This window comes from Lepidochelys kempii, chromosome 8 (genome assembly GCF_965140285.1).
Source record: "Lepidochelys kempii isolate rLepKem1 chromosome 8, rLepKem1.hap1, whole genome shotgun sequence".
NCBI classification, from domain to species: domain Eukaryota; kingdom Metazoa; phylum Chordata; order Testudines; family Cheloniidae; genus Lepidochelys; species Lepidochelys kempii.
The window spans coordinates 56,578,842-56,602,182 of NC_136387.1; the positions used below are offsets into that span (position 1 = coordinate 56,578,842).

Sequence of the window (23,341 nt, forward strand, 5' to 3'; positions counted from 1 at the left end):
AACATTGAGATTTTGCCTCTCAGAGGACGAATTCTATTTATTTTCTTACCAACACAAGATTGAAGACTTTACTAAGTACATATTTGGCAGATGCTTTATATGGAAACTTTACATTTTGCTAAGATTTTTGTAAGGTAAGAGGAGTTGAACTTTAAACCCTCTTTACTTTTTTTAGCTCAGATAATGTGTTGTAGATTTTTCTTCATTGAATAAATGTGGTGTATTATTTCTACTTGAATTGTAACCCACACACACACACACTAACCACAAGTGTAAGAAACCTAGAAAATTTAATTGCTTAACAGGGCATTTATTTTATATTAAGAATTAGTGTTTGAGGGTATTCCATAATTATCATATCTTTTTCTCTGCAGTACCACCAAGCATGGACAAAGCAGGAGAAACAGAGGAAGTGACTATAGTAAAAGGCAATCCAACTTCTATGATGTGCTTTACTGATGGCACCCCCATCCCCAATATGTTATGGCTTAAAAATGGACAATCCCTAAATCTTGGAACCCATCTTACTATAAGTAATCAAGGAATGGTCCTTCACATTTCAACGACGGAGACTGATGACACAGGCAGATTTACCTGTATAGCATCCAATGAAGCAGGGGAAGTCAGCAAGCACTTTACCTTGAAAGTGTTGGGTAAGTGTTAATTTTACATTCAGACAAGATGCAAAAGTATGCCTAAAATAGAGACAATCATTTAAAAGTCTTTAGAAATTTAGAACATTTTCAGGAAGTAGTGCTCATGAGATAGTAGGATTAAAGGGATGGAATTTACCTTTGAGTGGACATGGTGAAAATTTGTATGTTGGTATTTGAGATTTACAGGTAACAGCAACATGCTAAATATAAATCAGCATATTGATGTACAGAATAATTTGCTTTAACTGGGTAACTTTGGTGTAACAGAAATTAAATTCAATGGGCTAGATAATCAGCTGGTGTAAACTGGCATAGCTTGACGAGGTTATACTGATTTACAGCAACTGAAGATCTAATACAAATTCTCTTGTACTGTATTGTGTATTCTACCCAAGGATCTGAAAACACTTTACACATACTAATTTAGTCTCACAACACCCATCTTACAGAGGAAAATATGATTATACTTCGCTTATGTTGCTAACCTGAGGCGAAGAGAACTCATGTGAGTTGATCTATGTCACACAGGGAGTTGGTGACTGAGAGGAATAAAATACATCAATCTGGAATCTACCACTCTAACCATTTGGTTGCCCATCATGTTTTATAAATCTGAATTTTTATGTTAGTCAAGAACATGAATTGTCTTTCCTTCCTGCAGAGCCCCCTCATATCAATGGATCTGATAAACCAGAAGAGATATCTGTGGTTGTTAACCACCTACTGGAGCTTTTTTGTATGTCTATTGGCATCCCAGCCCCCAAAATCACATGGATGAAGGATGGGCGCCCACTCCCACAGAATGACAATGTTCACGTCCTGAGAGGAGGAGAGGTCCTTCGAATAGCCAGTGCTCAGGTGACTGACACATGGAAATGAAGCTTGGCTTTGCAAATCCTGGACTGGCTTGCAGAGCTGGGCTGATCCCCAGTTTCATGGCACACTATGTCTGCAGTCTGATTTCAGGCAGGTTTGTGCTCAGTTGTGCCTCCACTGCCACCACCAATGCTACCGTAGCTACGCTGCTATTTATCCTTGCACTAGCTTGATGAGAGCTAGCATGAGTATGGCTACCCAGACAGGAAATTAACACCCCTCATTTGTAGACATAGCTGTAGTCTTTAAACTATAAGCCAGCATAATGCTAAGAGACGCTGTACCATCTCTCTATTGGTGTAAAGCCAAGGTCCTGACAACTTGCGGTGATTAATGAACCTGCAACACGGAGTAGGAGAGTTTTCCCTGGAGTAGGAGAGTTAATCAGTTTGACTGGCCAAATGCTAAACTGGATAATGACCTTCTGCCTATGCAAAATTGCCCCTGCAGTTGCAGCTGGACAAGGTATTTTTCACTTTCTACCTCATCATTTTGAACCCTGACCCAGCTGCAGGTGCACTGATACCATAGTTAACACTGTGATTTGGCACTTCCCTCTTCTTGCCCCAGCTACTCTCGAATGCATTCCAGAATCCTTCGAGCTGCCTTCAGTGGAGCTTCCTGAGACAGCAGGGCAGACAGCACAGGGGACTCTGATGTGTATCGTCCCCTTCTGTCTTAATTTCTGTATCTACCCTGCTGCCTCTCTGTTTTTCTCCTCTTTTCCCTACCTTTTGGCTCTTCTGTCTATTTTTTTGTTTTTCTTCTATTGACTGTGATCCCTTCCCTATTGTTTTACACATGGATGGACCACAGAGGCAAGCTAACTGGGATTTACAACCATTTGTATAGGGACTAGGAAAGGAAGTGGTCTGGGAAATTAATAAAGACCATACAAGAAAAATTTCAAATCAACTCAGACAATTTAAACTGAGACTTAAAAAAAACCCTAGAAAACTAAAACCACATACCCTAATCCAGGGGTGGTCAGCCTGAGAAGGAGCCAGAATTTACCCATGTACATTGCCAAAGAGCCAATATGTCAGCAGGCCCCCATCAGCTCCTCCCTCCATCTCCCCCTCCCAGCATCTCCCACCCACCAGCAGTCCTCCCCAAACCCCCTGACATAGGCGCCGACTCCGTGGGTGCTCCAGGGCTGGAGCGGGTGCTCCGCACCCACCGGCAGCCAAGCTCCTCCTTCCTCGCCTCCTTCTCCCCCCGCACAAGCACGCCGCGTCCCCACTCCTCCCCCTCCCTCCCAGCGCTTTCCACCCCCTCCCCCTGCCACCTAACAGCTCTTTGGCAGCGCTTTGGACTTTCCAGGAGGGAGGGGGAGGAGCAGGGACACAGAGCGCTCAGGGGAGGAGACGGAGAAGAGAAAGGGCAGGGACAGGGACTTGGGGGAAGGGGGTAGAATGGGGGCGGGGGGTGGGAAAAGGGAAAAGGCGGGGTGGGGCGGGGACTTTGGGGAAGGAGTGGAATGGGGATGGGGTGCAGGGGCGGGAAGAGGTGGTGCAGAGCTGGGGCCAGGGGCGGGGGTTGAGCACCCACCAGGCAGAGAGGAAATTGGCCCCTATGCTTCCCGATCAGCTGATTCGTCATGTGCAGGAGGCTCTGGGGGGGCGGGGAGTGAGGGCACGGCAGGCTCAGGGGAGGGGGCAGGAAGGGGTGGAGTGGGGGCAGGGCCTGTGGCATAGCCAGGGATTGAGCAGTGAGCACCCCCCAGCACATTGGAAAGTTGGCGCCTGTAGCTCCAGCCCTGGAGTTAGTACCTATACAAGGAGCCGCGTCTTAACTTCTGAAGAGCCGCATGTGGCTCCGGAGCCACAGATTGGCCACCCCTGTCCTAATCACTCTGAAGACAGCTGGACTTCAACTTTTAGTTCATCATGGGAGGACTAATTTTTTGTTCTTGCTCATATGATAAACCCCTTATCTCAGCCCCAAGACTTTACACAGAGCGATTTATGAGGAGCAGAAGATATAAAGATGTTAGTAAATATTTGAGACCTCAAATAATTCTCAGGGGCAGAAGGATACATTTTACAAGACTACCTATGTAAAGGCCAGATTGTGAGAGGTAATTGCATTGCTGTGCAGGAGCAGAGAGAGGGGAGAGCCAAAAACCTTCTAGGCAGGCAAAGGGCCTCTTCATAATAGCAGTCTGTGCTCCCATGCTCTGGAAAGCATAGGCACTGTTAGTGCTACCTTCTCTCAGGGAGCAAGATGCCAAGAACAGTTTGGGGAGGAAGTGGAGTCCCATTTCCTCCCCTCCATCCCATCCCATACTGGCCCATTATATGGGCTGATGCATTCAGAGAACAATCTATTCCATCCTAATGGATTGTTCATTGCAGAGAGCCGGACCAGAAGAGAATGTATCTGCTCGAGGCACATTAGCCCTGGTGCTTTTTTCCTGGGATGCTGCAGATGCACACCACCTCTACAAAGGGTTTGACCTGATGGCCACAATCTACCCCAAATAAAACAGACAAGCTTTCAAATATTTCTGGTTGCTTACTCTCCCAGGAATCGCTAGTTTAATTTCTTCTGTTTCCCTTGTGTTTTTTAATCGATATCTACTATCAAAGCCAACTGCGAACATCACTACTTCTTTTGCTGTTTTAATTGAATTGGTCCCATATTCTGAAGTTTCTACTAAAGTTATCTGGGTGTCCTTTAGGTGGAAGACACAGGAAGATATACGTGTTTCGCATCTAGTCCTGCGGGAGATGACGATAAAGAATATCTAGTAAGAGTGCATGGTAAGCTTCATTTGGAAACAATTAAAGCATTCTTTAATACTATAAGCCTAATACTGCATTATCTACTACTTTTAAAAGCTAGAAAAAGTTATCAAATGAATAATGCCTGACAAAGAAAAAACTCTTTGAGTACCATTTTCAGTGATCTTATCTGGTTTTGGACTGCATCTGTCATCTCCTTTCTAGAACAGAAGATCCAAGGACTAGGTCCTAAGTAAGGACCTCTGTAACAAAGCAGATCTTTTTTAGAGGAAGTGGAGTTGTCAGTACCCTTTAAGGTGTTTTAGTTATTAGTCCTTCCCTTTTACAAATTAACTATACTTAAATTAAAAAAGGAAAAGGACAAACAAATGAAAGGAAACATTGATATTACAAATTTAGCAGATAAATGTAATAGCATTAATGCAATGTACTTAGACGTCTATAAGGCATTTGACTTGGTACTACATAACATTTTGATTAGGAGACTAAAATGATACAAAATCAATTTAGAACATTAAATGGATTAAGAAATGGCTCATAGGTGCCAAAATGTGACTGTAAATGAAGAATCATTGAGTGGATGTGCTTCTAGTATGGTACTGCAGGGATCAGTTCTTCACCCTATACTATTTAACATTTTGAACAATGACCTGGAAGAAAAGAAGAAATCATCACTGATCAAGTTTGCAAAAGCAACAAAGATTAGGGAATAGTAAATAATGAAGAGGAGAGGTCACTGATACAGATCAAACTGGATGCTTGGTAAGTTGGGTGCAAGCAAACAGGATGTGTTTCAGAACTGTAATATGTAGAGTCACACATCTAAGAACAAAGTATGCAGGCCATACTTACAGGATGGGAGACTCTATCTTGGGAAAAGACTTGGGGATCATGCTGGATAATCAGCTGAATATGAGCTCCCAGTGTGACACTTTGGCCAAAGGGCTAACTAAGGTGAATCTTCAGTCGAGTAAAAAGGTTATATTATGTCTCTTTTTTCCACCAGTGTGACCACTCCTGGAATATTATGTCCAGTTCTGATGTTCACACTTCAAGAAGTATTCTGGAAAAACTGAAGAGGCTTCAGAAAAGAGCCATGAGAATGATTAGAGGATGAGAGAGTCTGTTTTATAGCGAAAGACTCAAGGAGTTCAATCTATTTAGCTTATCCAAAACAAGGTTAAGGGGTGAATTGATCCCAGTATATAAATACCTACATGTGGAACAAATATTTGATAATGGGCTCTTCAATCTAGCAAACAAAAGTATAACACAATCCAATGGCTGGATGTTGTAGCTAGGTAAATTCAGACTGGAAATTAGGAGTCAATTTTTAACAGTGAGGATTATTAACCACTGACACAATTTACCAGTGGTTGTGGTGGATTCTCCATCACTGGCAATTTCTAAATCACAATGGGATGTTTTTCTAGAAGATATGCTCTAGGAATAATTTTGAGGAAGTTCTATGGCCCATGTTATACAGGAGGTCAAACTAGATGATCACAATGGTCCCTTCTGATCTTGAAATCTATAAATCTGTGTACTGAGGGTCAGGAAAACAGAAGTGACAATACACTCTCTCAGAAAGAGGATATTAAATCAAGTGCAGTTACTTAATGTTTGTATACAATGTAGCTATACAGAACATGACACAATTATGATGGAACATTGCAAACATAGCTATTTTAAAATAAAACACAAGCAATTATAATGGAAATCAGAGTAACAAAGAAAGTTAGAGGAATTGATGTCCGTCCTTTGGCCTTTTTCAATAAGACTGAGAAGGAATAAAAAGGACAGGATATATGTGTTTATGTGTGTGTTTATACACACACACACACACACACACACAATATACATTTCATATTATATAAAAAAATAAAAGAAATGGCAGCTGAATCAGTATGTCAGCTCCTCTAGATCTAGAATAGACCTTAGATCTTGTCAATCTAGTCTCCGAAGAATAAGACAATGCAAAATAATTTCCTCTCTGCCCTAGGGAGAAAACTCAATGTTATATGACTATATGGTAGCAGAAGTAAGTTCACAAAAGATGTCTCACAGATGAGTCAGCCTTCTGCTTCTTGCAGACTTGCACAATTCCTACATGAATTCTTCCTACAGTGAAGAAGTTTTATCAAATCAAGGTTTTGCTTATCCAGTGAATGACAAATCATATCTGAATCTGTTGATGAAGAGGGTTACAGAGCTTGAGGTATCCTGACTTCATCTGGCTAAGTGCTGGTTTCTTCACAGAGAATGGACTTTCAACTAATTTCTGTCAGTTAGTGGTTTGTGACCTGCATTTTTAGTAAGTGGGTTATAGCTAGTCAAATGAGGGTGATATATTTTGCAGATAAAAGTCAGACCTGATATTGGCAATGAAAAGCAAAAGCAGTTAATTGTACTGCTGCTCTGCTGGTATATCACAAAACTTTGTTTGAAAATTACACACTGGGATTCTGTCCATAGAAATATTTTAATTATAGTTCATCTTTGTCATGCTTTTCTTATTCTTTTTTTTAAAACAGTTCCCCCTAACATTGCTGGCACCAGTGGGCATCAGGATCTCACTGTGCTGCAGAACAGACAAGTTATATTGGAGTGCAAGTCAGATGCAGTGCCACCTCCTACGATCACATGGCTTAAAGATGGAGACCTTTTACAGGTACATTTGCTATGTTATTTTCACAAATCTGTTGCATCTTTGCACAAAGGGCTTGAACTTAAATTTCTGATTCTACTCACTTGCACCTTCAGCACAGTTGAGTTGTGGTCCCTTGAGGTCAAGAGAAGGTTGTTGAGTAGCCCTGGTCCAAATACAACTTGACTTAAACAAGTACATGAAGACAGTGACCACATGAACTGGCCATCCCGCTGTTATTTGTTCTCTTTTCCTTTAGGGGGATCCCTTGCTCCTCCTGGATCCTTTGAGCAATCCTAGAAGCCTTCGGTATACTCCTGAATGGCTTCGCAGGAAAGGTAGCTGAGAAAGACTACACTATACATTTAACTTTGGGTATATTATGAATCCTCATATTCTAGTAACATTTAGAAAGGAAATAAATTTCTTTAAATTGAAGAGAAATAACCAAATAAGTAGCTTACTTTAATCTCTGCTAATCACCACAGTTTTGCCCCAAGTGCACCTATTGACTCAGAATTTAATGCAATGGCAGTGAGGCATCACATCCTTATTGGTTCAGTCAAAGGAGCAAGAACAGAGTTGTTCAACTGGAGACTTTTCTATTGCTCATCATCCATTGTAGGGCCACCTAGATTTTCAATCACATAGCCCTTTCCCAGTGGACTACTTGGCCTTGTCTAATGTCATGTTGGGTTTCCTGGAGACTGTGCTGAGCAACCTCAGGTTTTTACTTTATATTGGCCCTTTAATTGTTGAGAAAGAAAAAGGTAAATCCAGGTGAACCATTAGTTTGTTATTCGTGTCTCCCTTAACTTTGGTCCCTTTCCAGACTTCATCCATGACCTCTTGGTTCACTGTGATCCATCTAGGATGATCACAGACATTCTTTGTCTGTGTATGTCTCAAGTGTCAGCCCCCCCTCCTCCAATGACAGTGGATGATACTTCTACATTAAATTTGAGTTAGCTCAAAGAACTTGGGCCAGGTAGCCATGTCAGTACTGACCTGAGTGTTTTAACTGGCAAAGACATGACTGCACCAAAAAAGGTTCCAGTACAAATAAGCTGATGCCAGTTCCAGCTTCACTTGTCCAGTTCCAATAAAAGGAAGAAATGTTTGGAACTAGAGACTGCTCATGGGATTCACAGAGTGTTCCAACTGTCCTCTGTGTGTGAAAGAAAGTTTCTTTTATTATCTTTGGAGATAAATAAATTATATCCATAAGACTCCTATCTAATATAAATTTAAAGAACAAAATAATATTGGATACTAAATGAGTACTGGATTATGCCTTTGAGGGATAATCTAGTGACAGGAAGGGCACCACTTCAACAGTAGCTCCTGCAGTCACTATATCTGAGATAAGCACAATTCCTTTGGATGCTATTCCTTTGTGGTATGTGGTTGACCACTTAGGTCACCTGGTATTATTTCTACTGGATGACAAGCTTTTGTAAACGGGAGGCTGGAAAGAGATTGGAAGAAGGCAACATGAATGCTTCTGACGTGTACCTTCCTGGAAAACATTTGCAAAAGTATTTGAAGCTTTTGTTTTCCGTCAACATTTTTATGTTTAAAAGAAAAGAAAAGAAAAAAAATCACTCATACAAGTGTTTGCAGAAAACAAAAATTAAGGCGTTTTGTGAATAGTGTTGAAAGATAATCAGTTATTCACATGAACATTTGGGAATTATTTTTTAAGTATTAACCAGCCCTACTATGAGCCCTGGAATTGAGCCCTTCAAGTTAGGGTTGAGGCATATTAGTTTGGCAGGATGGTGATGCTTTGACTACCCTGTGCATATTTTGTGGGTCAATAGAGTACTTCAGTCTGCAGAGCTATTTAGAACATCTCACTGCACTACATTCACACCATTCTAATAAAAGAACCATGCAGTCCACAAACCTGTGTAAGAAGTTTTACAAACCTGTTTAAAAAAATTGCCATGTGAAGTGCAACTACGAGATTTGGGTTTCCTTTATCCCCCGCTACTCTTTCCATTGTTGAGTATAGCTATGTCAGCATAGCTCTCCCATATTTCTGGGGCACAGTTATCTTTTTCTTTTTTTGATCTTGGAAGTCTGACTGGAGACAGATCACTTTTGCCTAATAAGGAAAAATGAGATGTTCAAGTTGTGTACATAATTAGCCAAATTCTTTCCTGACCTCAAGGGAGAAATGTAATCCACTAATATTTAAGAAACAGAGGGAGGTACACCCAGGAGTGGAAAGAGTAATCCTGCTTTACCTTGGGAAAAGTGGACAGTTTCACAATGAGGAGAGGGAAGTTTTTGGAAAATACCAATTTTTGGATGGTAGTACTTCAGGATTATTTTAACTGAAAATCATCGTTTTTAGTTACACCATCTTATGAGCTTTTAAATGAAACTTCCTTCCTTCCCTACTAGTTTTGTCTTCTTCCATTGGGCAATCTTCAATCTTCTCTTCTGTTCTGTCTCTAACAGTCAAATCTTAAATCCTGTGTTTGTTTAATGGTATGTTTATGCACCATTATCATCTTTGACAGCAGAACAAGAGGTGTATCTGACATTACTATACTTCTAGGAATGGTTTGATTGGGATACTTGGGTTCACAAGGAATGTAGGATCAGGCCCTAAGAGTATTAACTAATAGATACATTAGAGAGGCTTGTTTCAAAGCCCATTGAAGTCTGTGGGAGTCTTTCCATTGACTTAATTGGGCTTTGGATCAGGCCCTAAAAAACAAATGGATTTTGTTTTTTAAAGACAGGACCCAGTGGAGTTTTCATTATCACAAGGATTATAATTAAAGTACAGTTTGGGGACTAAACTATAATTTCTTGCCTTTGTTTTGTCAAATATATGGGGTACTATATTTAAAACTACTTAGTAGCAATGACAGTGAATTAATTTCTCTCAGCTGCATTATATGCTTCTAAGGTCATAGCAATTGTGCTGAAATATGTAAGAGGAATAAATAAAAATATACAAAAAATACCAGTTATTACAAATATGAGGCGTTTTAAGTAGCATCTGCCCAAGGGCTTGGCAATGAGAAGTGGCTTATTTCACTTCTAGGGCCCCAGTGCTGCAATCTGTTCTGCATGGGTGGACCTCTGTGACTATGGGAGGACCTATTGACTTCAGCGGGGCTCTAAACTAGCTTGGAGTCTACCTGCAGAGAAGGAGTTGCAGAATAGGAGGCCTAAAGGTTCATAAACCATAAGAGAAGTTAAACAACACCAAATTTAGTATTAAAAGAACCCATCATGATTTTTAAGCCAGTCTCAGGATGGTGTGGGCCCTGCCTCATGGCTTTGAACACTTGGAGTTGGCAGTATTTTAGTACACCAGTACAAATCTTGTCCAGACTGGTAGTGACCAAAACCAATTCACATCTAATGGCTGTTTTGGCTCAATCTGTTCACACTCAGTGCAGTGCCAAACAGACAGGGATCCATACCACCTCTGGCATCCTTGCAGGTAGTCTCAGTGGAGAGGCTAATCTGTTGCATAATGGAAATGATTCCTTTAGGTCAAGGCTGTGGCACATTGAAAGAGCAGTGTGGGAAAGCTTTTATTTCTTCTATCAGTGATATGCCTGGGTGTGGATAAAGAATGCATTTCAGTTCATGCCGTCAAACTGCCATTTTACATGAAAACCAAAAAACATTTATAATTAATTTGTTTTGGTCAGAAATTCTAATCCCCTATTCAGGCAAAATTCCTGAGTAATGAATTCATGATTGAGACTATAAATTGGCATCAATATTTTAAAACTCAACCAAATTTTCTAAGAAATGTAACAGAGCCTTATTTCTCGTTGCATGCAGTGTTGTTGTAGCTGTGTCAGTCCCAGGATATTAGAGAGACAAGGTGAGGCAATATCTTCTATTGGATCAACTTTTTGTTGGTGCGAGAGACAAGTTTCTGAGTTTACACACAGCTTTCTTCAGGTCTAGGAAACTGCTCCAAAGCTTGTCTCTCTCACCAACAGAAGTTGGCTCAATAAAAGATATTACCTCATCCACCTTGTCTCCCTTATTTATCCTTGTAACTTCACCAATACAAATGAAGTTAAGCCATCGATGAATTTGACCCATTATGTTCTTATGGCCACTCTATCATGACTCCTATTACTTTGCAACATGAATTTTCAGTACAATGGAAAACCATGATAAAATTAGTTCTACTTGTTGAACTTTCCTTAGGTGACTCCTCGAGTCCGCATCCTATCCAGTGGCCGATATCTGCAGATCAATAATGCTGACCTAGGTGATACAGCAAGCTATACCTGTGTGGCAAGTAACATAGCAGGAAAAACTACCAGAGAGTTTGTGCTGACTGTAAATGGTAAAGAATATGGTTTAATTCTTAACTATTATAATCTTTGCACAGTATTTCCGAGAGTTGGAAAAGACGGAATATGTTTACTGGACTCCTCACAACCAGTAAGCATAAGTACAGTAATTTTGTTAATATATCAATCCAAAGAATACTTTAAAGAATGTTTTAAGATAGCCCAGGAAACTTTCATTCTGCCCCCATGTGCATTTGTGTTATAAAAGTCACATTAGGGCCCATATCCACAAAGGTATTCCACTGAAAGCACTGGCAGTTAGGAGCCTAATGCCATTGTAGGTCTAGGATGAGGTGCTTGGCAGAGATGAGGCATTTGGTTTCTATTGAGCAGGGTGATGCCTGAATTGCTTCATAGCATATTTTTCTGGTTGATGCATGGAACAAAATGAATGAACAGCTCTGAAGAGAGGCTAAGCGTAGGACCTTCCTGGCCACATGTAAATTTTCCATTAAGATAGTTAATAAGGCCCAGGGTGGGTTTTTCTCTTATTAAGACAGGGCCATACTACTACAAGACGCTGCAATCTGCAAAGGAACAGATATTAATTTTGAGATACAGCTACTGGGGGAGGGTTAAACCCTAATTTCAATCTCTCATGCCAGGGTCAAAATCCTAGATTCAGTTCAAATGAATGGTTTGTGTGTAATAAAACATAGTCTGGGATAGATAGTCTTAATGTCGTACTTAATTTCCTCATTTTTAAAAGGTATCAAAGAATTTTAGAATTTTAGAAATGTGGGGCTGGAAGGGATCTCAAGAGGTCATCTTGTCCATTCCCCTGTGCTAAGACCATGCCATGTGCTAGTTCTAACAATTCCAGACCATTAGTAGGTGGCACAGAAAATCTACTATCTTTTTAATTTGTAAAAGATAAGAAGTTTTTCTTTAACTCTTATATTCCTTTTTTTTTAATTTTTATTTTTATTTTTTTTTAAACTCTGAGATAGCGCGTACTCATGGGGGCACAATTCCTTTGTCATAGCATACATTCCCATGGGTCTAATTTAAAACAGTTCAAAATAAAGCGCTCTCTCTCTAATGTCATGAGGAATTCTTTCTTATACAGTTGCTCCTACAATCAAAGGTGGTCCTCAGACAGTTGTTGTGAATATAAATAAGTCTGCTGTTCTGGAGTGTGTTGCAGAAGGAATACCAACCCCAAGAATTACATGGAGAAAGGATGGGGCTATTTTTGCTGGAAACAATGCCAGGTAGCGTCTAATAGTCAGAATAACAGTCTGTAGAAAATTTTTAACAATGTATTTGTAACAGAAGACTTGGAGTGAAATCTTTTGGGATTTTATTTGCATTAGTTTTACATTCACAAACTCAGTATTAATGTTAGTATTCATTCATTCAGTGTGTATTCATTCATCACCTGGATTTTCTCAGTTTAAATGAGTGATAATAAAAATCACCTCTTTCTTAACATACACAAAGCTGATGTATTTCCATTTGAAAGTCATTGTAGGAGTCCATTTTCATAATTACTGAGTAAGGGGTATATCAGATGTGCTGAAAGGCAGACTCAAGGCAGAATGAGTGTAGTATGTTCAAAAAGGAAAATTATATATGGCCAAATTAAGGTGCTACATGTTTTGCCTACCCTTGTGTCCCCTGTGTTCTTCTGTTTCTCTTTTCTCACAACACTTAGCCACAGTTCCTGCCATGAAAAATTAAATTAATGCTTATGACTTTGTTTTAGATATTCAGTGTTAGAGGATGGGTCCCTGTACATTCACACAGCACACGTTACCGACACTGGACGATATTTGTGTATGGCAACCAATGCAGCTGGTACGGAACGCAAGCGAATTGATCTACAGATCCAGGGTAAATATTTCTTTTTCAGATAAACACAAATGTTCTACAAAAACTGGATACATTGGATTCCTTGATTGTTTCTGAATCTTGAAATCTATCTTTATTAGTAATGGACTGGAACTGCAGAAAAGCAACTCTTGAGCCTGCTTTTCAAGTACTCAGGCATTGGGCTATTTGAATTTGAGACACTGGTTCAGGCCATTATAGAGAAAGGGGTCAATGAAAGTCAGATCCATGCACAGAATATAGATGTCCCCAAAATTCAGGATTATTCGCATCTGGAATTTTGTTTAAGGATTCTGTCTAGTTTTGTTTGGTTGGTTTTTGTAAGCCCTTAGAAATTCTGGGTGTTATGAACACTGCCTAAATATTTGTGAACAGAAAAAACAGTTGTTCTTTGTTAACTGGTGTGTGTACATCAACAGGATATAACAGAACTGAGAAACATTCCCTTCTGCATTTTTTTGGTGAATTTATAAATGTCAAATGATCCGTGCTACAGAAAAGGATAGTTTCAAATAGTTCAGCTTGAAAAAATATACATTCTCTTAAAATTACCTGGGCTTCATATATTCTTTAGTTCCTCCATCTATCGCTCCTGGACCCACCAATATTACAGTTATTGTAAATGTCCAAACCACCCTCCCCTGTGAGACCACTGGAATCCCCAGGCCAGCAATAAGTTGGAAGAAGAATGGGCATGTCCTTAATGTTGATCTGAATCATAATACATACAGGTGAGAAATGCTCTAATCTTTGTTGTGGGCTAAATTCATCTCTGGAGCAAATCTATTCAGAGATTGATTTGGCTTATTTTAATTTAATTTAAAACTTGCTTTTAAACCAATAGAAAAACTTCATTGCATAACTATTAGTATTACTGAACTGGTTTACTGATGAACTGGTTTAAATAAAACTTTACACATGTTTAGTAGTAAAGTTCTACTCTTTGCCTTGTATCTTAATAATGTGTGTCTATTTGCATTTGACTTCATGTTTTTCACTCACCTCTGAGATCCACTGAAGAGGTCAAAATAATGTAAGATATGCTCTTTTTGTGGTATTTCTGTTCCTGGTTGGTGGAAACACTGAGAAAACTGGAGAGAAACACTCATACATCCCATTTGTATATGGCTCCTGTAGACCCTGGAAACATTTAGATTTTGCCAGAGTGAGGTACTAACTTTTGCTAAGTGCAAACTATTGCTGCTCAGAACAGCAATAATTAGTTCTCAGTTTGCAGCTGTTTGGCCAGATGGGCCACTCCCACCATGATGCACAAGGAATGGCCAAGGGTGAGAAAAATTCCCAAGGATCCCCTGGAATGGTATAGGGTTTGCTTCCCGGCTGAAAGAGTGGTAGGTTCCTCCTTCAAACCCTGTGGATTTTATTAGTGTGGAACCCCAGTGTCTCAGATCTCTATCCTCCACTGAAGCCAGGCTGCAAGGGAATCTCTCTGGCCAGGGCTGACCTATGGGAAAGGTAATGGCTCCTTGGGATTGGTGGGGGAGACATTCTGCTTTCTATTGGCCCTGACAACACCAAACATTGGCTCCCCATAGTGGCCCAGATTCCACTCCCACAGAGAACTCTTAATGGGATACTGGGAATGGGTTTGGGGGCCCAGAGTTGACTCCCATTCCATGCCAGAGCTGCGAGATCCACATGTAAAGAGCTCCAACTCTGTGTGTGTTCTTGTTTTTCTGTGTAGGTGGGAAATCTTTCCTGACCCTTATAGTGCTTAGCTTATGCTCTGAAATGTGAGAATTGACTAACTTCCATTAAATGTTTACAATTGCCATTTGCAAGTAATTAATGTTACCATTAATATTACTGTAGTGACGTTGTGGCTCTGTACCATTGTCTTCTATTGTGAAATCCCAGACTTGTTTTCATGTCTGTAATTATATAATCCTCTGTTGGCTTGTCTCACAGAGTCTTCTATAAACCTTAAACAATTCTACAGCTAACAGATTGCCTTTTAGTTCATATTTACAAGTTTGTGCTTTTAGAACAGAAGGTCCTGCGTTCAGTCAAATCTTTAGTCCATGCGGCTGCAGTATGAATATTGATCTTCAGTTGCATTATGGGATATAAAATAGTGCAGCCATTTTTAAAATCCAGCAACAATATTAAAATCTGACCTCCTTGTGGCAATGAATTCGATGGACTGACGACGTGCTGAGTGAAAAGATGTTTCAATATCTTCTAATTGCTCCGTTTCAGGCTTTTGTCTTCAGGTTCCCTAGTTATCATTTCTCCCACTGTGGATGACACTGCAGTCTATGCATGCACTGTGTCAAATGATGCAGGAGAGGATCAAAGAACAATTGATTTCATTGTACAAGGTAAAGCAGACATTGTGTATTCACATGTATTATGACAATAAAAATTTCATCGGGACAATGCTTTCTTTAAATGAGAATTGTAATTTTGATGCTTATACTATTGTGCTTTTTACTCTTGTTAAGAAAGAGGACATCGCTATATGCAAACATCTATATGAAATGAGAATGGTCGATAATCCTAACACTTGTTCTCCTTGCTTTAGTGCCCCCATCCATAGCAGATGAAGCTACCGATCTTCTGGTAACAAAACTGTCTCCAGCAGTAATTTCCTGCACTGCTTCAGGTGTTCCTGTCCCCTCAATCCACTGGACCAAAAATGGGATACAACTCCTTCCCAGAGGAGATGGCTACAGGATTCTGTCTTCAGGTATTATGCATGACTTGAGTAGATGCAGAAAACGCTAGAAAAAGGTGCATTACTATTTTCATTGTAAATATTTTAGAATAAAAATGTAGGGTTCTTAAACGGTAATATGATTTCTCTGTTTTCTTTGAATGTAAGATAGTTATAATATACTACAATACTGTATAATGAATTCTCTTTTTTTCTGCTCTAGGAACGATTGAAATAACTGCTGCACAGTTAGACCATGCAGGAAGGTATACCTGTGTGGCCCAGAATGCTGCTGGCACTGCACACAGACATGTTACTCTTCACGTTCAGGGTGAGGTGGGAACTTGAACAGAAACATGTTTTATAAAGAGCGTTAGTTGGTTTTGAAAAGAAAACGTTAGAATAATAATACAGAATAATGGTAAGACCACATTGTGCTAGTCTTACTTATGTGAGTAGTTTCATAGAGATACTGGCTACTCATGGAGTAAGATACCATTCAACGTAAGTAAGTGTGTGAAAATTTGGCCTTGTGTCAATATATTTGTATTTGGTGGAAGCCACAAAGCGAGGGCTATTTTAATTTAGACTGATTGAGCACTCAGAATACAATGTAGAAAGCAAACATACATTGACAAAGGCATGAACTAAATGATCTGATAGCTTTTTCCAACTCTAATGCCTAGGATATTATGATTTGGCCACAAGTATGACCTGCTTTGATTTTTTCTGTTAGGGCTTTTTCTGTTTTATTGTTTTGTTTAATTAAAGTAGATTAATTGGGTGAACTAAATATGCAGGGCTAAATTCTATAATCCATATGCTGAGTAGTTCCATATTATGCAAGAGTAGTCCTACTGGGCTCATCAAAAGGATAACAGAATCCAGCCCTCAATAGTTAAATGTTCGTAGCCTCTCACATTGTGCAGTTTGTCTTCATTTTATTTTCCAGTCATAAAAATATTACAACTTCTTCAATATACACTATGCGTATTCCACACATAAGTATGCAAGTGCAGCTGGACCTGAGTCTGGAATTTTTTTTTTACAAGCAGAGCCATTTGCCCACGCATGTGCCCTGGCTCTTCTCGAGTGCTGAACTGAGGGCATAAAAAGGGTGGGTTGACACCTGTCCAGTTCCTTCTTAGCACCACCTGGTTTGAGTTGGAATCTTGGGTGTTCTCATTTCCTTTCTACTGCACCATTGCTCTAAAGATATTGTATATTTAGTTTTTAGCAGTTTTGTCATTTTTATAGTGTAGCCTAACATAGGTTTCCCCCCTTCTATTCCCCACACCGAATTTTTTCCCCCCAAGGAGTCTGGGATTGTGCCCAGCATCCTGGGTGCAAAAACTGTGTTTCCTGTCCTTTCTCCTTTTCTGTGAGCAACAAACATCAATTCTGCCTCTATTGCCTGGGTGAGGCTCACATCTCTGCCAAGTGCAGCATCTGACGCGCCTTTTCCCCCAGAATTCATGAGGGCTGGGAACTGAGACTTAGAAAATATATGATGGAGAAGGTAATGAGAACTCAATCAGTTCTGGACTGAGGACAGCCCCTTGTATATCAGTCTCAACAAGCAGGCAGCACCCCTCCAAGCATGAGCTGGGGGACGGAGGCTAAGCCTAAGGAGGAAGCTTCACATGAAAGTAAGGGGCACTCTCATAGATGTAGGGATGAGTCATCTTTGTCTAAAACTGCCCTGAAGAGAGAGGATCCCTCCCTGAGCATGTCAAAATTGGAAGAGCCAGCACACATGGGCACTAAGGACTTAGGCCCGATTATTCTTCTCAGCAGGAGAAGGAGGTGAGCAGGGGTATGGCTCTGATGGTTACAACATTGACTCTGATGGTGAAGTCTCAGGATAAACAGCTCCTGGTGCTCCCATCCACTTCTAGAGCCAATGCAGTACTGGTAGTGACACAGCCTCAGAGGGCGCCAAGTGTCATGGTGACCAAGAAAGCTCCACCTCCACCCATGGACTCTCCTTTTACCCCAGGGCAGTCTGAGACCTAAGTCACCCCGGAGGACATCTTTTCTCTTCCCTATCTGCATTAACCTCTCTGTTGGGACAGACTTTATTCCAGGACATTATACCAGAGGAAAAGACTAGCCCAAGGATGCAGCATCATTCTCCTATCCCACCTGCCAGCCTCGAGGCGCAACCTACAGAACCGTAGGCTCTGCCAGTAGTGCAGGATCTGGCTTTCTCTTTGGATGAGTCAGAGGCGCCACAGGACTCTTTGTGGCACCAGACAGAAGTCCTTGAAGATTAGACTTCCGGCCTCCAACTAGACACAATTCATGAAGAGGTAGGTTGTACCCTAGGCCATGGGGTCCTCCTGTGCCAGTTGATCCATCTGTTGGCAATATTGGGGGGCTGTGAGCTCCCTACCCTAGACTCCCAGGATCAGTGCATAAACCCTATTTGCCATCACTACGCACAACCAGCCCCATCAGAGTATTTGGAGGAGGAAGATGAGCTGGATTTGCTGATTCCGGAAGCAATCTTGTTGTCTTCACCAGATGAGGAAGTTACTCTATCTCCACTGCAAGACTTTAAACAATAGCAAGAGCTCATGCCCAGGGGGGGTCAGCAGAGCTACAGATTCACCTTAAAGAAGTCCAGGATCCTCAGCACAGGTTACCGGACATGCTGCAGCCTGTCAAGTGGCCCTCTCCATCAGCAAGGCCATTGTGGGTCCAGCAAAGGTAGTTTGGCACATTCCTGCTTCTGTTCCTCCCACCCCTAAAAGGGCTGAGAAGCGTTAATTTGTTCCGCCCAAGGGTGACAGTTTTTGTTCTTTGAGTGATTGCACACGTCCATTCCACTGTAGGTGTATGTGCACGCCTCGTGCACAGTTGTTGGAAATTTTTCCTGAGCAGTACCTGTTGGGGTAGCCTGAGCATCCTCTGATGCCTCACACCATTCCACGCAGACATAAAGGGCTGCACTGCCCCCCCTTCTGTTCCTTCCTATCACCAGTGACGGTTGTTTGTTGGACCTGCAATGCTTGTTTTTTTCATATCCTTTTGTGTGTATAGTACCTTGTAGTGTTAGTTTAGTATTAATTAGTTATAGATGTGTTTTACAATACCCTCTTTTTAGTGTGGGGTTACTGGTGCCCAGTTGGGTACCAGGATCGGTACTGGACTCATGCCCTATTGTATGCCTTAACTCCCATTCCTCTCCTGCCCAAAGTGTTATCCAAAGTTAAGCAAGATTCTGCTCACCTTATTCTGATAGCCCCTGCATGACTCTGTCAACACTGTTTTTTTTTTTTTACCCTATTAGCAATATTGGTCAGACTTCTGCTGTTTCTCCTGAGAGAGGTGAATCTTATCTCCCAGGACAACAGCCACCTTCTTCATCCCAACCTTCAGGCTCTCCACCTGACTATGTGGATGCTTCATTGCTGAAGTTTGCTTTAAGGGGGTACAGGAAGTCCTACTTTCACTAGGTCTACTTACCTTGCTAAATTGAAGAGATTATCTGTCTGGTTCACACTGAGAGACATTCCTTCATCTCAAACTCTGATTAGCCGTATCTTGGATTATCTTTTGTTTCTAAAGCAACAGGGATTGGCTCTTAGTTCTATTAGAGTCCATTTGGCAGCTATGGATATCTGGTCATTTTTTTCAAACCCTGTGTCCATCAGGTTTCTAAAAGATTTGCTTAGATTATACGCTCAGAACCATAATCTGGTTCTGCAGTGGAACTTAAATTTAGTACTAGCAAAGTTGATGGACCCCCACTTTGAGTCATTAGTGACTTCTTCCCTGTTCATATTAATGAAAGTAGTTTTCCTGGTTGCCATAACCTCTGCCAGAAGAGTGGGAGAGCTATGAGCTTTGGTATCAGAGCCTCCCTATTGCAACTTCCTTTAGGGAGAAGATTTTCCTTCAGCCTCACTCTAAATTCCTGTCTAAAGTGGTATGTGAATTTAAATGAAGAGATTTATCTATGAATATTCTTTCCCAAACCCTATATGAGTAATGAGAAGGAAAAATTTCATACTCTAGCTGTTAGAAGAGCTTTGGCTTTTTACACAGTCTGGATTACACCATTCAGATTTTTGTCTCAACTTTTTGTCACCATTTCAGGTGGAGTAAAGGACCAACCAACCATGCCAGATTCAGACAAGTTGTTCTTCAATCCTTGTTCAAGTACACTCCAAGCCCAGTACCAGTTCAAACTGCTTGTGAGTCATCTACAATGGAATGGACATGTGGAATCCGTAGAAGAAAAATAAATGGTTGGTTACCTTTCTGTAACTGTTCTGCAACAGCTGAACATGATCATCTGAAAACTAAAATTCCACATGAGCTCCTTTGTGTCAATAATTCCCTCTTTATAGGAGGGCACATGGTTCATGGCTCTCAACATGAAAGATGCATACTTTCACAAAGACATTCACCCAGCCCGCAAGAGGTTCCTCAGGTTCCTCTTTTGGTCAAGACCATTACCAATTCAGAGTCCTCTTCTTAGACTGGCCACAGCACCCAGGGTCTTTACAAATATTTTTTTTTCAGTGATGGCAGATTGGATGAGAAGAGTGGGATTTACAGTCTTCCCATACCTCAATGACTGGCTTCTGATAGGCAACTCCTAAGAAGAAGTCTGGTAGGCACCTTAGCCTTCTGGCTTCCCTTGGTGTTTGTGTCAACCATGAAAAATCCATGTTGATCCCAATGAGGCACATAAACTTTCCAGAGGCAACGCTGGATACAACCAGAGCGAGAGCATACCTACCTCTTAAGAGGTTTCGTGAATACTCTCAGACAGCAAGTCCCTATCATACCCAGGACGCCTTTCTCTCCTTAGCCATGTGTCCTCATGCAAACATATGACACCACTCACCAGGCTTCATCTTCATTGCTTACAAGCCTGGCTTCTCTCCATGTATTCACCAGAGAAGGGCAACATAAACGGCAGAGTGACTGTTCCATCCAAGGTGTTGAACTCTCTTGTCTGGTGGAGAAAACCAGAGAAGTTTTGAGTGGGGACCCCTTTCCTCACTCCAACTCCCAAGGCAACCATCGTTACCAATGCCCCCTCTTGGAGGCATATGATCTTCACTCATCCTGTCACAACTAGATTTCTGAAGAGGCTTCTTGGATCCTTTCCACCATTGGTGAAGTTCACATCTTAGCGGGACCTCAGTTTTGTTCTGTCATATCTCATTAAACCTACCTTTGAGCCTCTAACAATATGCTTGATGGCTGATCTGTCCATGAAAGTGACCTTCCCAAGAGCTATAACGTTAACCTGAGTCAGTGAGCTTGGGGGAGGGGGGACACTTGGGGGACCTGCCATATACTGCCTTCTCTAAAGGAAATGTCTCGTTATGCCCCCACTTCAGATTCATCCCTAAAGTAGGTTCCGAATTTCATATGAGTCAAGACATCCATTCACTAGCATTTTTTCCCAAACCTCATGCCTCAGAGGAAGAGAGAAGGATGCATCTGGACATTCAAAGGGCTTTAGCTTTTTATTTACAAAGAACAAAGGACATTAGAAAGACAGCTAAACTATTTGTTTCCCTAGTAGAGCAATCAAAGGGGCAAGCTGTATTGGCACAGAGACTTTCTAAGTGGAGCTCTGGTTATATTATCCTTTCTTACCAACTAGCTTGTATTCCTCCCTGCCCCTCCCCCCACTCCTGGAAGGGATGAGGGCTTATTCCACCAGAGGGAAGGATGCTTTGGTTGCATCTCTGAGAAATGTACCCTTACTAGAGATATGTAGGGTAGCTACTTGGAGCGCTTAGGAAACTTGCACAAGACATTACACTTTGGTCCAATTGTCCACTGTGGAAACAGCAATGGGGACAGCAGTAATAGGGTCAGCTGTCACTTCTGTGTCCTCGCGCACACCTCCTGTTTGAGTACTGCTTGTTAATCTTCCATGTGTGGAATACACATAGGGACCATCACTCAAAGAAGAAATGGAGATTACTTACTGTAACTGAAGGTTCTTCGAGATGTGTGGTCCCTATCTGTATTCCCCTGTCCATTCTCTGCTGCCGATTGTTTAGACTGCAGTAAGAATGGGAAACTGGATAGGCATCAGTCCACACCACTCTTTATGCCCTTGGTTCGGAGCACGAGGAAAGCTACAGCACAAGTGCAGGCCAATGGACAATGCTTGTGTAAAAACAAAACAAAACACTGGTGCACATGCATACCCATGTGTGGAATACAGATAGGGATCACACATCTTGAAGAATCTCTAGTTATGGGTAAATAACTTCCATTTCTAATCAACTGCCTCTTTCTGTGCCATTCCAATTCATAGAGCTACCAGCTATTCAGATGCAGCCAGGAACACTAGATGTTATCCTGAACAACCCCATTCTTTTACCATGTGAAGCAACAGGTACACCTCGTCCCATAATAACGTGGCAGAAGGAGGGCATCAATGTAAACACAACAGGTATCTTAGCTTTATGATGCTAATAATTCTGCTGTAGCATTTAAACTTATGTTCTCATTCTTTAAAAATATTGGTCTAATGACCTTATTTATAAAAATGTTTTTTCTACCTTTCTTATGCATGTTTTAGGCAATAGTTATACAGTTCTCCCCAGTGGTAGTTTACAGATTGCAAGAACAGCTGTTGAGGATGCTGGCACTTACATGTGTGTGGCTCAGAATCCAGCTGGTTCTGCCCTAGGGAAGATTAAGCTAAAAGTTCAAGGTAAGTCATCACCATAACTCCAGTTTTATAGACTGCATTGTACACAAGAAAGCTGTGCACATTCATGGTTAGTGAGATCCCTGTTCTGAGCAATGTGTATGGACCAAATTCATTCCTAGCTAACTGCTACGGAAGGCACTGGGACTTATGTCCACTTACACCACAGCAAAATTTGATCCTACTGGAGGTTTTAAGATTTTTCCTCTATAATTTGGACTTGTTATTTAGTAAACATTTAAGATTGTAAAAGTAGTTCCTGCAAACAAATAACAGAACTAGTTGATTCCCTGCAGCAGCCAGCAAGCATTTCTTCTCTACCTTCAGAGACAGCGGTACACCTCAAAAAGAAAAACAAGTTTGGTTTTTATCTTAAATGGAGAGCAATGGAAACCAAAAATATAGCGGGGATATGAATTGTCATTACTATGTGATGGTGCAGTGCAATAATAGGGCTTTAACACATTGTCTCTCATGTGCTTCATGATGGGTTCACACTTCCATGACAAACCCACTTGAGCTGCTACCAAAAAAGAATACTTTTGTAAGGTCTGCTGGTAATGGTCCACAATTCGCCATTAAGTACAGCCCCTATTAACTTCATGACCTTCACCATTACAGGTATTGCTAAGAGGTATCAGTCGTGATGTCAATTGTACTTGAAGTGTTTAGTATGTGAAAAACGCCTGGGCGCGATTGTGCATTGTATGATCTTTGCACTCAGATGAGCACCAGATCTTTGGTTGTTCTTGGCCCCTGCCCAGAAGGGCATAGCTCTGCACCTTCCTTTACACCAGTGCAGGGCACGTAGTGTGCTACCAATAGAATGTCATATATTTGCATTTCTTTGCAGCTGGATTTG

The 23,341-nt window shown here is 41.1% G+C and overlaps 1 protein-coding gene across 1 annotated transcript in view; it reads left to right on the plus strand.

Annotated features, from left to right (window-relative positions):
• The window catches only part of HMCN1 (hemicentin 1), a 325,430-nt gene that overhangs the window by 261,319 nt on the left and 40,770 nt on the right, over positions 1-23,341 (plus strand). The window contains exons 68-80 of the mRNA XM_073356688.2: positions 375-653; positions 1,318-1,514; positions 4,216-4,297; positions 6,814-6,950; positions 11,124-11,265; positions 12,342-12,486; positions 12,981-13,108; positions 13,680-13,836; positions 15,326-15,447; positions 15,651-15,815; positions 16,006-16,113; positions 22,081-22,218; positions 22,348-22,482. Coding sequence (XP_073212789.2) covers positions 375-653; positions 1,318-1,514; positions 4,216-4,297; positions 6,814-6,950; positions 11,124-11,265; positions 12,342-12,486; positions 12,981-13,108; positions 13,680-13,836; positions 15,326-15,447; positions 15,651-15,815; positions 16,006-16,113; positions 22,081-22,218; positions 22,348-22,482 — 1,935 coding nt within the window. The remainder of the gene's footprint in view (positions 1-374; positions 654-1,317; positions 1,515-4,215; positions 4,298-6,813; positions 6,951-11,123; positions 11,266-12,341; positions 12,487-12,980; positions 13,109-13,679; positions 13,837-15,325; positions 15,448-15,650; positions 15,816-16,005; positions 16,114-22,080; positions 22,219-22,347; positions 22,483-23,341) is intronic.